The sequence below is a fragment of the Apodemus sylvaticus genome, chromosome 12 (assembly GCF_947179515.1).
Source record: "Apodemus sylvaticus chromosome 12, mApoSyl1.1, whole genome shotgun sequence".
NCBI lineage: Eukaryota > Metazoa > Chordata > Mammalia > Rodentia > Muridae > Apodemus > Apodemus sylvaticus.
Window position 1 is genome coordinate 34,129,395 of NC_067483.1, and position 14,462 is coordinate 34,143,856.

At 45.2% G+C, this 14,462-nt stretch overlaps 1 protein-coding gene across 2 annotated transcripts in view; it reads right to left on the reverse strand.

Annotated features, from left to right (window-relative positions):
* Nucleotides 1–14,462, reverse strand: part of Tmem163 (transmembrane protein 163) — a 184,650-nt gene that overhangs the window by 55,901 nt on the left and 114,287 nt on the right. For both annotated transcript variants that reach the window (XM_052200709.1, XM_052200710.1), the window contains exons 3-4: nt 12,010–12,053; nt 10,572–10,663 (exon numbers count right to left, since the gene is read on the reverse strand). In XM_052200709.1, coding sequence (XP_052056669.1) covers nt 10,572–10,663; nt 12,010–12,053 — 136 coding nt within the window. The remainder of the gene's footprint in view (nt 1–10,571; nt 10,664–12,009; nt 12,054–14,462) is intronic.

Consider the following 14,462-nt stretch of genomic DNA (forward strand, 5'->3'; position numbering starts at 1 on the left):
CCTTATTTCATATATTTGGGGGGAGGGTGTCACCTTTCAGTGCTAGCAGGGACCAAGACTATATACCTTTTCTCTAACACACACGCACACACACACACACACACATACACGTATGCACGCACACATCACTCAGCACCACATTCTTAAGCTTCATGCCTGTGTCCTGGCGAGGTTTTACTACCCTTTGACTGAGAGGCTTTTGACAGAAGAGGCTATCCCCTCTTCCTTCAGCAAGACAGAATCCATTCTTCATGTCAAGTGAGCTCAGATTATCCTAAAAGGTTCCTCCTGTCCCAGCAGTTGAACACACCTGGGAAATTATTCATTCTCCTAGACCAGCTTCTGCCATTGATAGAAAACATGTCCAAAGCATTTGTAATGTGAAGAGGACTAGCAAAAAATAAAAAATAAAATAAACAAATAAATAAATAGAAGATGTGATTTGCTTCCCCAGACCCTCTGATCTGGGGTCCAGATCAAACACACTGTGAGAAGCTGGAGGAGCTGCAAGGATATATTCAGACATTTGTGGTGTGTAGCCCTGCAGGCCACTTGGCTCTGGCACCAGAAGCAAGCCACCAATCTGCCACCTCTTTGGTAAATCGGTTACCTTTCTTTTTTTAAAAAAAATCATTCTTACTGTTGCTTATTTTGGGTGAGTGGCACATACCACAGCACTAGTGTGGCAGTCAGAGGACAACTTTCAGGAGTCCGTCCCCCACCCCCCTCCACCACATGGGTCGCAGGGATTGAACTCACGCCAGCAGGATTGGCGGCAAGCACCTTTACCTGCTGAGCCATCTCACTGGCCTGGAATCAGCTACTTTTCTTTTTTAGTTTTTGGAGCTCTTCCCAAACGTTACGAACATGTTTGACGATGCCAGGCATCCAAAGGGTGGGCGCCATTGGAGCCTTGCTGTGAGCTGGGCATTCCTAAGCCAAGTCATTTGCTCTGCAAATTGAAAAGAGAGTGGCGCCGTTTCCCTGGGTGTGAACCGTGCTTCCCATTTCTTTCACCTGGAAGGCACGCGGAGAGCATCTTTGAACCTCTAAGAGCGCCCGCCCATCGCAGAACCCTCCGATTCACTTTCCAACGTTCCACCGCCGAGCATCCTGCTGTCTGCGCATGCGTCTGGAGCTGGAGAAGGGTGTCTTAGGCTGTGTGGTTGACTCAGTTGTGGAAGGAAAGCCTGAAGAAGTGAGCAATGGCCCCATCTGCTGCCATGTCTCACTCTCAGGGAGCTGCCGGATGGCCCAGAGAGACAGCTGGGCCTGGGGAGCCTGTGTGGGGCCCCACCTGTGCAGCTATCGTATGCAAAATGTCAGAGGCTTCCCAAAGAGCACCAGGCTGTACCTTCTGTGGCAAGCATCCCGATGGCCCTGGCAGCTGACAGCAGGAGGAAACGGTCCTTCCTGTAGCCTTACAAGGTACACGGACGGGGCTGAGAATGGCTAAGACAGGCGTGAAATTCCCAGTGGAGTTCAGCCTTGCCAAGTCCCATTTAGTACACCCATCTCTCCCCACAGCCTCCATAATGGGTACCTCCCTGTCTCCCTTGATAGTCTCTCATTTGCACATCCCTTGTATTGCTTGCTGACTGGCTTGTCTGTCTGTCTGTCTGTCTGTCTGTCTGTCTGTCTGTCTGTCTTTGGTGCTTGAGCTGGTACCCAGGGCATAAGGCATATTAAGCAAATGCTCTAAGGCTGAGCTCTACCCACCCCCAGCCTCCTGTCTCCTCATTTATCATAGAAGAGTTTACCAATAGCAGCTGTCTAAGCTTTCAGGGGTGCTGTTCTAGTTTCCTTTCTGTTACTGTGACAAAACTCTGTCCAATAGCAATATTGAAGAGAAAAGGGTTTATTTGGCTTACATTTCCTGGTCACAGTCTATCCCTGGGGGGATGCCAGACAAGAACTCAAGGCAGGAACCTGGTTGTTAGCTCATCCTCTGGCTTGCTTACTTGCTCATGTTAACCTAGCTTTTGTGTGCAGGTCCTGGCAGGACCCCCTGCCCGATGAATGGTACCACTCTCAGTAAGCTGGCCCTCCAGTGTCAATCAGCAATAAAGACAATTTCTCAGGCATGCCCACAGGTCAACCTGATCTAGGCAATTCCTGAGTTAAACACCTTCTCTTGGATGACTCTAGACTGTGTCAAGTTGACAATTAAGGCTTCTCTGGGCCACAGTGGGTGGAACACTTATTTCCTATGGGACCATGAGATGGTTCAGTGGGTAAACGCACTTGTGTGCAAGCCTGAAGTCTTGAGTTTAATTCCCAGAACTCAATGTGTGCTAGCTAGTGCAGCTGCTTGTATTATGAATACTACATTCCCCAAAAAAACTGTTTATAAGAGAGTGTCTACACACAGCTACTGGAAACCTGCCCCAAGTTGGTGCTGGGTTCTTGCCCCAAGCAGGACTTTAGATTTCTCGGGCTTGGGACTGGGAAGAGGGAGAAGGAGATCCACTATGCTGCGATCATCTTGATTTTTAATTGATGTGAGAAGAGCCAGCACACTACGGGGGACCATTACATAAGCAGTGGCTCTCCACTGTGTAAGAGTAGAGAAGATGACAAGGGCTGGAGAGACGGCTCAGCAACCAAATGTGCTTACTGTGCTAGACAGAGGACCCAGGATCGGTTCCCAGCACTCACAGGGCAGCTCACATCTATCTGAACCTCTGCTTCCAGGGTATCTGATACACACACGTCTTATGGCCTTCATAGACTCCCGCATGCACGTGGGATGCATAAATTCAGATATGCACATACATACACACAAAAATAATCTATTTTTTAAAAGTAGACAGGGTGAGCTGAACCATTAGGCATCCACACACTCACTTCTCTCTGCTCCTGGCAGTGGGTGTGACGGGTGTGATGTGACAGCTTCCTGCCACTGTGACTTCTCTGATCCAAAAGGCTGTAACCTGGAGCTGTCAGCCAGTTAAACACATTCTCCCCCAAGCTGCTTTTTATGCAGGTATTTATTTTATCACAGCAATAGAAACGGAAATTAGGGCAGATACTCGAGTATCTTTGACAACTTGGCTTCTCTCCTAGCACATGTTGAAAACTTCAGTCTAGGTGAAGCTGATGCTCTTCTATAGGGGTTACTCTTCGTTAGAGTCTCGGATCAAATCGGTAAAACACATGAGAGACAAGCCAGGAACCACAAACTATAGACAGAAGATACAAGGAGAGACCCTAGCAGGTCTGTGTGGGCATTTTGGGGGAAGATGACTGAGTAGGAGAGGCTCCTCCCTCCCCCACAGTAGGAGGTCCCTTCTATAGCTATAGCCCAGAGAGTCAAAGGTCCTGGAAAGGACAGCTGTGCCTGCCTGGCTTCACTTCTTGCAGATAAATGCATCTATCCATGCTCTGCTGCTATTGCACCCTCCTCTGCTGACATCAGACTCTATTTTCTTTAGTTTTCAAGTATGGACTGAAGACCAGCAACAGAGAATTTTCTGGGCCTTCAGCATCAGACTGGGATTACGTCAATACATTGATGAGATGCATTAAAATAGACTCAGGGACCCAAATGCACCGATGTTGCATTAGGAAACAAAGCTCAGCCCAGACCCTTGAATTCATTTCACCAAGGATGAGCCAGTTCTCCACTTCTCTCCTTGTGTCTTCTATCTATACTTTGCAGCTCCTGCCTTGTCTGTATTCTGTCTCTCATGTATATGTCTGTCTGTCTCTATTGCCTGTGTCCCTAACAAAGTCCTTTGCTCAGTGTATTTACAGAACAGTGTAGAAAGAATCCCATGGGGAAGGAATAAGGCACTTCCTAGACATCTTTAACAGATTTTTGCTGTTGTTTGAATATTTGTTTATGTTTACATGTGGGTGTTTTGCTTGCATGTATGTATAAGTTTCATGTGAGTGCCTGGTACCCTTGAAGATCAGAAGAGGGAGTCAGGTCCCCTGGAACTTGGATTATAGACAGTTCTGAGCTGCCTTGTGGGTGCTGGGAATCAAACCCAGGTCCTCTGGAAGAACAGCTGGTGCCCTCAGTGCTCCAGCCTCTTTGACAGAGTTTTATAAGGGATTAAATCACAGACCCCAACTGACCTTAACTGGTTAACTCCAAAGCACCCAGAAAACAAAACATTACTTCAAATGTAAGCTATCAGATATATTCATGTAATTTTCAACAGTTATGGCAGATACTTGTTGTACAAGATTGCTTCCAACCTGGTGGTTGTTCTCAGCAAATGATTACCATAACACGCATGTGCACACAGACACACACACACACACACACACACACACACACACACACACACACTGCTTTGAGTCAGAAGCATTGAAGAGTACACAATTTAAGATTAAAGCTATGAATTATCTTAGGTGGTAAAAGCTGATTACATGGAAAAATCCAAGGGAAGTGAGGTTGGTTAGAACGATGTTCTCTTAAATGCAAGTTAAACAAACAGACTGAGTACACCACAGGATGTCAGGCCAAGTCGTAAGTGACCTCGGGGTGTGTTATTAACGTGGCCATGAGGACAAGTCTCTTTGAATGTAAGGGATATTTCATAAAAATGGTACCACTACCCCAGGCAGCCAGCTTCACAAGCCAGGCAGCCCCGAGGTGCTCAGCCCTCTGGCAGACAGGTGGCCGCTGTTGGACTACCCAGCTCAGCTCATACCACATAAGCCCACCTAGTGGCCACTCTTCGTCTTATATATTCATTCCATCAGTTCTGCATCTCTAGAGAACTCTGCCTAACACATCTACCTTCTATAAGTTTATTATTCAGATAAGAGGAGACTGGTAGGGCCCACAGCAACGGCTCAGCAATAGGTGCACCCACTGTTCTTGTAGTGTTTCCTTCCCAGCACCCACACTGAATGCTTACAACTGCCCATGTCCCTAGGTTCAAGGGCTCCAACACTTCCTTCTCACTTCTGGAGGCAATGTACTCGCTCATGCGCAGTTCCTGGACTCATGATCTATCTGTCCCACTCAGGATAGTGCCAGAAGAATTGGAAACTAGTTCTGAGAGAGACACAGACATACTGCTATATAGCAGAGTGGGTCCTGGTCACAGAAAGGTAGACACAATAAAAACATCTAATGATGGGTGGATATGGGATAGACATAGCACATGGTATATTATCCAGCTGGCAATGAGGAGACTGTGTCACACTCTACAAGATGGGTAAGCCTGGAGAGTGTATGCTGAGGAAAGCAGTGACAAGAACTGCGTGTTGTATGTAGGACACTCTCCCGTAGGGGTCACATCCCTTGAACATTCTTCCAGAGCACTTAGGTTTTATTCCCACCATACATATGGCATACACATCTTTAACTCAGTTCCAGGCAATCTGATGTGCTCTTCTGACCTCCAAGGGTACCAGGCACACACATGACACACACATGGTATACTCAGGCATGACGTGCCACCCTCTTGAACTCTCATCACCTGTGACACTGTGCAGGAAGGAAACCTGTGCTAGACTGGGCCACTAATACCATGTAATTAATACATGTTAAGGCAGGGAAGAACTCATGGGGCCCTGCCCTTCTTGGAGGAAGTGTAAACCTACTCTTGCTGGGGAAGGGGGAGGGTTTTCTTTGGTGGTCTATTAGGTACTTTTCTCACTGTGGGTGACAAAGTACCTCACAGAAACAATTTAAGAAGGAAGGGTTTATTTTGGTTCACAGTTGGGCAGTGCTGCCCATTATCATGGGCAAGTCATAGCGGCAGGACGGGAAGGCAGTTAGTGACATTGCATCTACAGTAAAACACCAGAGAGTGTAGGGTACTGGTACTCAACCTGCAGTCCAGATTATAGGGTGGTGCTCCAAACAGTTAGGGTGGGTCTTCCCATCTCAGTTAAGGAAACCAGGGATTCTCTCACAGACATGTTCAGAGGCTGTCTCTTCGGTGGCTCTAGAGCCTTTCAACTTGACAGGATTCATCATAGTGGTTTAGTCACCCACAAGTTGTTCATGGCCCCATTAGAAACCCCCATTGCCCTCAGTGGTTCACTCCTCATCTGGAGTGGATAGATATTTGTCCTTCCCAGGGTAGCTCTCACCATACCATATAACTGCATTTATGAGTTAACTAACGTCAGCTGAGTCATGGTGTTACCAGGGCCTTGGGGAGAAGAAATGGGAATATTCACTGAGAATAGACTTAAGTGGACTCAATTCTCAGCCTTTTTGGCTAAAATCAAGTGCAGTTTTGCAGGATGGCAAGGCTGGTTCACAATGGCACGAATATACTCAAGACCACCGAACTATGAACACTAAAGAGTGGTTAATCTGAGGGCTAGGGAGATGACTCATTGGGTAGAGTGTGTGTTGCAGGAACAGGAGGACAAGAGCTCAATTTTAAGAATGCTTTTTAAAAAATATATGGGGTGGTGGTTCACACTTGCAATCCCAGGGCTGGGGAGGTAGAAATGGGCAGCTCACTGGGGCTCAGTACTCAGCCAGTTGAATCTACTTGTGAGCTTCAGGAGAGTGAGGTTCCCCATCTAATAATGACCAAGTGGGGGGCTCCTAAGGAACCCCCAAGGCTATCCTCTATGCTTCACACACAGGTATGCACATGCATGCACATGCGTGAACATCCTACCAAAAAAATCTAAGTTTAAGCTACATGAGTTTTGTAAAAGTTTGTTGTTGTTGTTGTTGTTGATGATGACTCAGCAAAAGATAACTATGGAGACCACACACACTGTGGTGAGGCAGAGCATCGCACACTCCAGTTTCATGTGGCCAAGTGCAAGAGGGAGACCATCTTCTACACAGGCAATTTCAAACTCAAGATTCACTCTGAGCCTATGATGTCAAATCATAAAAGTAAGAGAACTGACCTCTTCTAGAAGCCAGTTGGCTATTTCTCAGTTCCCTCTGATAGGGCTCTCTAGGAACTAGCTGAAAGCCTATGCTCTTTCTAATTGTATTCCTCATTGCTTGTTTGTGCTCATTAATATGCAAATATATTCCCAGCCAGCAGGGATCTCATGAATTTTTAACCAGAGATTAAAATGTTAACTAAAGCCAGTGATATAGAGGATTATAAGTATCGCTTAATCCTTAGATTAGGAATCTCCAAGTGAATTCATGATCATTATCCAATGAACAACCACCAAGGAGTCTCAGAGCATCACTTTCGCCTTTGCATTGTGGGTAACTGGCACAGTTTTTAATGTATCTATTTGGGGGGGGGGGGTCTTTAAAAACAGTGAAGCCAGAGCTGATAGGATAGCTCAGTTGCCTCACAAGTATATGCATCCTCCTAAAAAGGTAGGCACCCTCCTAAACTGTGGTAGCCAGTGTCTATGACCCCAGACTGGGAGGCAGAGCTAAGCAAATCCCTGAGGCTCACTGGCCAGCCGGTTTAGCTTAATAGGTGAGCTCTGAGAGGGTTTGGAGAAAGGAAAAGGGAGGGGGAAACTAATGTACTTAAATTATAATTTCAAAAATTAATAAAAGTTTTTAAAATTAGGAAGAGGAATGAGACTTTGTCTCAAAATACAAGGTGGATGTCACGTGAGGTTGACCTCTGCCCTTGAAATGCTCACACACACACACACACACACACACACACTAAAATTAAAAACAGTGAAATCAAAGACACTTCCTATCATCAACCTTGGCCTGGAGAAACCGATAGGCTACCTGGTGAATGACCACACGGAGATTTCAAGTCCATAGAAAAGCCACAATAATTAGCTTGTGACTAAGTATGTACAAAAAGTATTTTAACAGAAAGGAAATAAGACTTTTAAAAAGGAAAATTAGAAAGAAGAAAACCACTTCCGGAGACATGGATCAAACTTAAAATTATTAACTCTAAAATAGAGGGAAATCAAGTGCAACACATTTACTTTATACTACTAGACAGAATTAAAATCCAAGGCCCATATATAATCCTGCATTTCCAAAGGATGCAGCAAAGAGAGTTTAGTAGTTTAGCCCAGTATATGTAAAATATCCTCATATCGGCACAATCAATATTTGTGTGCATGTGTATGGGTGCATGTGTGCACATATATATGAAGATACATACACAAATGTGTGTGCATGCGTGTGCACGTGGGTTCTGGAAGTTGAACTCAGATCTCCACGCTCACATGGCGAACCCATTACTGTAATGTGGGCTCTTTAAAAGGCCATAGCATTTTTTTAAATTAATAAACTAGACATTCTTCTTCTTCCTCTTTGGAGTCTGTTGTGAATTTTATCTTACACCTCATCCCCACATCAAGTTAAAACATGGCGCTAAAGGCAAACTAGGTAACACCTCTGCAGAACCAAGAGTCGCATGTTGCTCTAAGAAAATGGTGCTTAGCTCTTGGACCATCTCTCTAGACTGCTTCATGCTTGTTTCATTAAAGTCCTCAAACCCCTGCATAATAAATTGGCTGGTTACAATAGTGCCCGCCATGTTACAGAACCATCATTTGAAACTTTATAAAATTAAAATTTCTGCCATTTGCTTTTCTTAAAAATTTTTTTACAGGGGGCTGGAGAAATGGCTCAGCAGTTAAGAGCACTGACTGAGTGGGTGGTGGTAGAGCACGCCTGTAATCCCAGCACTCTGGGAGGCAGAGGCAGGCAGATTTCTGAGTTCGAGGCCAGCCTGGTCTATAGAGTGAGTTCCAGGACAGCCAGGGCTACACAGAAAAACCCTGTCTCAAAAAAAAAAAAAAAAAAAAAGAGCACTGACTGCTCTTCCAAAGGTCCTGAGTTCAAGTCCCAGCAACAACATGGTGGCTCACAACCATCCATGAGGGAGGATCTGACTCCCTCTTCTGGTGTGTCTGAAGACAGCTACAGTGTACTTACATATAACAAATAAATAAATCTTTGTGTCAGAGCGAACAGGGCTGAAGCGAGCAGAGGTCCTGAGTTCAATTCCCAGCAACCACATGATGGCACACAACCATTTGTACAGCTACAGTGTACTCATATACATTAAATAAACAAATAAATCTTTTAAAAAAACTTTTTTTTTACCAAAAGGTTAGCTTATTTTCAAAATTAACTCTATCTAGAATGGTGTCATCTTTGACGTCATGGATATGATACTCCACATTTGTTACAAGAGACAACGTGCATCATAGCAAATATTTCACGTGTGAACAAGTTTGAACCTTTTTTGGTATTGTTTTCTTTTCTTTTTTCAATCTTTTTTTAGGGGATGCAGTTTCTTATTATAAGATTATGTGTATTTGTCTGTGTCTGTCTGTGGTATGTGTACACGACTGCAGGTCCCTGTGGAGGACCCTCTGAAGCAGGAGTTACAGGAGGATGTGAGCTGACTGCTCTGAGTCCTGGCCCTCTGCAAGAGTACTATGTAGTTTGAACCACTGAGCCATCCCCTCAACCCCTGAGATGTTTTCTTGATGTCCTTAATGGATTTGCATGCTGTCATCTTTCAGGAGTTTCTACGTTTCAAAACATTCAATCTAAAATACACTACTGTCTGAATTCCCACAAGATAGCAAAGAGATTCCTCTACCTTTGTGTGTCTGAGTGTCCACTGACACGGACTCGCCAGCCCCTTCTCTCTGGCACCACGAGAGAGCAGCATTTGTCCAGCCTCAGTGTTCAAACATCCAAAACCTACAGAGGCTAGGGAAACCCCTGCATGTGCTAATGTACGGGCTCCCATACATATATAAACACATATGTGTACAATTGTACAAATATACAAATGTGTATGTATATATCTATGGACGTGAATGAATATAGGAACATATGTGCTCGTCCAGAAAATCCTGCAAAGGAGAAAATTTTCTACTTTTCCAAGTGGAAGACTGAAGTATCATGCAGTCTCAGAGCTAGCAAATAGTCGTGGTTAAAACATGAATGGCTATGTTGAGTTTGTGCATGTTTTATGTGCATGGGTGTGTCTTATACCAGGTTATTTATAATTAAAATGCCAATATTAAGAGAATAGGTATTGAGTTACTAATTAAAGAAAACATGACAGACAAAACAACAACCATGTGACTACTGTACAGCTGGGTGGCGGAAGACTTGCCGGGCACGTGTGAGAACATGGAAGAACACAGAGACACCAAGGAGAAAGAATGAGGAGAAATGGAGTAGGGGAGGAAGGGATGAGAGAAAAAAGACAGAGGGGGAAGAGAAGGAAGGTGAATGAGTAGACATGAGATTTCGTGAGTGGTTGGATGGATGGATGGATGGATGGATGGATGGATGGATGGATGGATGGATGGGTAGGAGGGTGGGTAGGTGGGTGGAAAGATGGATAGATGGAAGAGTAGATGGATGTTTGAAAGAATGGAGAAATGGACAAGTAGGTGAATGGATGGATAGGAGACAGACAAGAACATATTCACCTCAGATTCCAGATCAGGGAACTGAACAAATGATAAAGTCTCTGTGTGTCCCTGTCACTATCTCAGGAAAGACCTGGCTGGGCTGACAGTGCACCAGCAAACATCAAAGGCCCCCTGCATCCTTCTGTCAACATCAGAACAAAGAGTGAAGGAGGATTTGTGCTCACAGTGATGGCAAGGCCTTCATTTGAGGCTCCTGCAGTCTGGAAGAAGGATCCACTTACATGTACTCTCTGTGAGCAGAGTGCACGGCGGCTGCGTTGCTGTAACGCCAGAGGACAATGGCCGAGGACAGCACATCCAGGATGGCATCAAACTAGAGAAGGAAACAGGACATTAGTGGAACTCAGGTCAGCCAGGCACAACGTGAGCACACTGGCCAGCGGCACGATGACTGGTGTGGACAAGCATCTTGAGTGAGCACATTTCTGCCTGCTCCTTGCAGCCACTTTGAACTCCATGGTGGAGTCCTGGGCATCACACACTGTGGCCCTGGTATGGACGGCTCTGTTCTCAGAGCCCCAGGATCCCAGACCAGCACTCTGGACATGGGACAGGAGATTAGAGTGGGAAGGACTGTTTTCTGAAATGCATGAAATTGTTAGAATCTTGTGACAGGCAAGATGGCATTGACATTTTCCTATACATGGTAAGTAAAAAAAACCTTGGGTGTAGCTTCTAATTCTGGCCCTCACTGGAACTGTTCTAGCTAGGTTCAGGAGGTCCAGGAAGTCTACAAACAGTTTGATATCATATAGAAAGTTCTATGCTTTTGAGAGAATCAGAGAGGGAGAGGGGAGGAGCGTTTCTGAGACTATATATGTTGTGTATGTATCGTATGTGTTCATGCACGTGTGTGTCTATGTTGTGCATTTACGTCTGGGTAGATGTGTGTCTATGCTCTGTGTGTGTGTGTGTGTGTGTGTTATATGTCCGCTGTATATTGTGCATGTATCGCTTTCTGTGTGTATATGTTGAGTGTTTATTTCTGGGTGTGTATATGTAGTTTGTGTTCTGGTTACCTGTATGCTCATGTGTAATTTTCTGGACTGTCTACATCCTTCATAGGAATTTGCAACACCCTCAAAGCAACACTCTCAAAACATTAAGTTCTTACAACAAAGGGCAGATGTGGGCCTGGGACTCAGTTCAGAACACCCTCTGTCTCTGCAATAAGGAGGGAAGAGCTGGATTGAGGCACTCGGGCCTACAGCACCCCTGCCTCCACGGACCTATTTCTACCAGGAGTCAGGCAGGAAACTGAGCTCCCCTTAGCAGGGCTACAGACCGACTGACTCCTAGTGTGAACCACAATCCATCTCAACTCCCAAAGTCTCTGTCTACACCATCATATGGACCACTCAGGTGTGCCAGACCCACATGCAACCTGAAAGGGCACAAAGAGGGAGCCTTCCCGAAACATCCTCTCCAACCCCTTCACAGAACATGTGCTCCCCGGATGTGTCCTTGGGAAATATCCCATACTGACGCCTTAAATTCTACTACGTTGTCATTTTCACAGACGTTGTCACCAAAGTGACACTTTCCATCCTCATCTCGTATCTGCTAAGCACCAATCTGTTTTGTGACTGAGGTGAGAGTCACGGGCTCAGGGAAAGCGTGCAGAATTTCACGACAGTGAGTACATTTCAGGCTACTTACTGCAAACCCGAAGGCAGAGGCGCTGTACCTCATGACGGAGACAGCTAAAAAGAAAGAAAACACACCATTCAGATTGACAGCCCTGTTGTGGGTCACGTGTCTCCTTTGTGAGTTCAAAAGAAGAAATTATTTTCAAATTTGACAACACTTCCCCTTTCCACTGTGTTCTGAAGGATCCATGAGTCAACTTCAGGGAAAACAAAACAAAACAAACAAACAAACTTCAGGGAAAACAAACAAACAAACAAATAAGCGCTTGTCAATCACCTGACTTCTGTGTCTTTGAAGACTGAGAAACTGAAAGCAGTGGAGTGGGAACTAAATCTTCCAGGTGAAGCTGAAACCTGAATTTCCGATGCCTGTAGCAAGCCTGGCTGGCTTTCTACTCTGAATCTATCTGGGCTCTGGGGCCTTGGCACAATGGCTGTGCACAGTTAAAAGGCCCCGCCCCAATGTGTGCCCCACAAAACCACCTGATTGTCAGATGCTGAACTGTGACTTCAAAATGTCCGTACTTGAGTTCTTTGGTGATGCCAGGTCTTTACATGGAAGGCCACAAAATTCAAAGGAGTAGATGCCTGGATTATTACGGTGAGACATATAAAGACCTTTAGCCCAGATTTGTAATTAAACAAGTGCTGGTAGCCGGGAAGAGGGCTCAGAGGATTCAGTGCTTGCCTTGCAAGACTGAGACCATGACTTCAACCCCGGAACCCAAGGGGAAAAGCCAGGCATGGTAATTGTTATTTCAGTGCTGGGGAGGTGGGGACAAGTGGATCCCTGGGGCTCAATGTCCGAACGGCCTGGACTACTTAGTAACCACTAAGCCAGAGTAATTGACCCTGTCTCAAAAAATCACGGTTGGAGGTGATTAAAACCACTGGCTATCTCTTTAGAGGATCTGAATTCTGTTCCTATGTTGGTAGTACCCATGTCGGGTGGTTCAGTCACCTCTTATGTCCAGCTCCAAAGAATCGGACCCCCTCTTCTGGCCTCTGTGGGCACTAGTGCACACCCATACAGATAAATAGAATTAATGTAAGTATTTAAAAAAAAGTATCACACCTTTAAAAGTTGTTCTGTGGCCTATACGTACACTTGTGTTTGTATGTACATGTAAACTAGAATACAATCATACATACAAGTACACACACACACACACATATACACACACACACAGAGTGGGGGGGCATGATTTCATTCTGCACTGGAATGAACTGCACTGGAAAGTCCCACTCACATGGGTGGGCTAAGCTTGCCAGGTGGATGGTTAATGGATAGCACATATAGGATATTAATATTATTCATGCTGCAGGGCACTGTGAGACAGTGGGGTCCTAATGAACTCAGGGTCCTACAGAGAGATGTGTTATTTATGTAAGAATCACCTCCATCTAATTGCTTGATGACATGCAAAGAGCAATATGCCAAAATTGCATGGAAAGTGGAGAGTCCTCTGAAGGGTCCTCGGTGGAGCCTGTGCACTCTCCCCACGACTTCCCACAGCGGCTAGCTCTCCGGTCACGCTGCTAACCAACTGTAAACAGTCATTAGCCCAAGAACCATGTGGAAGAGCTCAGTAGCCTCTGAAGAGTTTATCGAGAGTGTCAAGAAATAAGGTCATTTCCTTTGGTCTATAACTGAATCATAGTGTGCCCTGATTCCAGGATAAGAATTAATCCAACAGTAGAGGGTAAAAGGTTCAGATGACCCTGTTCCCATGTAAAGAAAAGCACACTAATGGGCTTCCTTCCTTCCTTTGTATGTGTGTGTGTGTGTGTGTGTGTGTATGTATGTATGTATGTATATATGTATGTATGTGTATATGCATGCATGTATGCATGTATGCATGTAAGAAGTATGTATGTATATGTCAGGTACATGAGTACATGTGTGAAGCTGGAGGTAAAAGTCCAATGTCATTCTTCACGAGTGGTCCATCTCTTGTTTTGTTTGGTTGGTTGATTGGTTAGTTGTTTGTTTGTTTGGTTGGTTAGTTGTTTGGTTGGTTGGTTAGTTGTTTGTTTGGCTGTTTGGTTAGTTGTTTGTTTGGTTGTTGGTTGGTTGTTTTGTTGGTTGGTTTGGTTTGCTTTTCGAGTTGCTCTGTGTAACCCTGGCTGTTCTGGAATCCACTCTGTAGACTCAGCGAGATCTGCCCACCTCTGCCTCCCAAGTGTGGGATTGAAAGCATGCACTACCCCCTGGCTCACCTTGCTCTATCATTGAAGGACCTTGCTTTGTAATCAAAGGTCGCCCACTGGTCTGAAGCTTGCCAAGTAGACCAGGCTATCTTGTCCATGAGCCCCAGATTTGTTCCAGTCTCTGCCTCTCCAACACTGAGACTACAACAACACAACTTTACTTTGTGTTCTGGCGATCAAATTTAGTTCCTATCACTGTTGGATAAGCATGTGACCACCGGGAGCCACCTCCCCAACCACCAAAATGAAGGG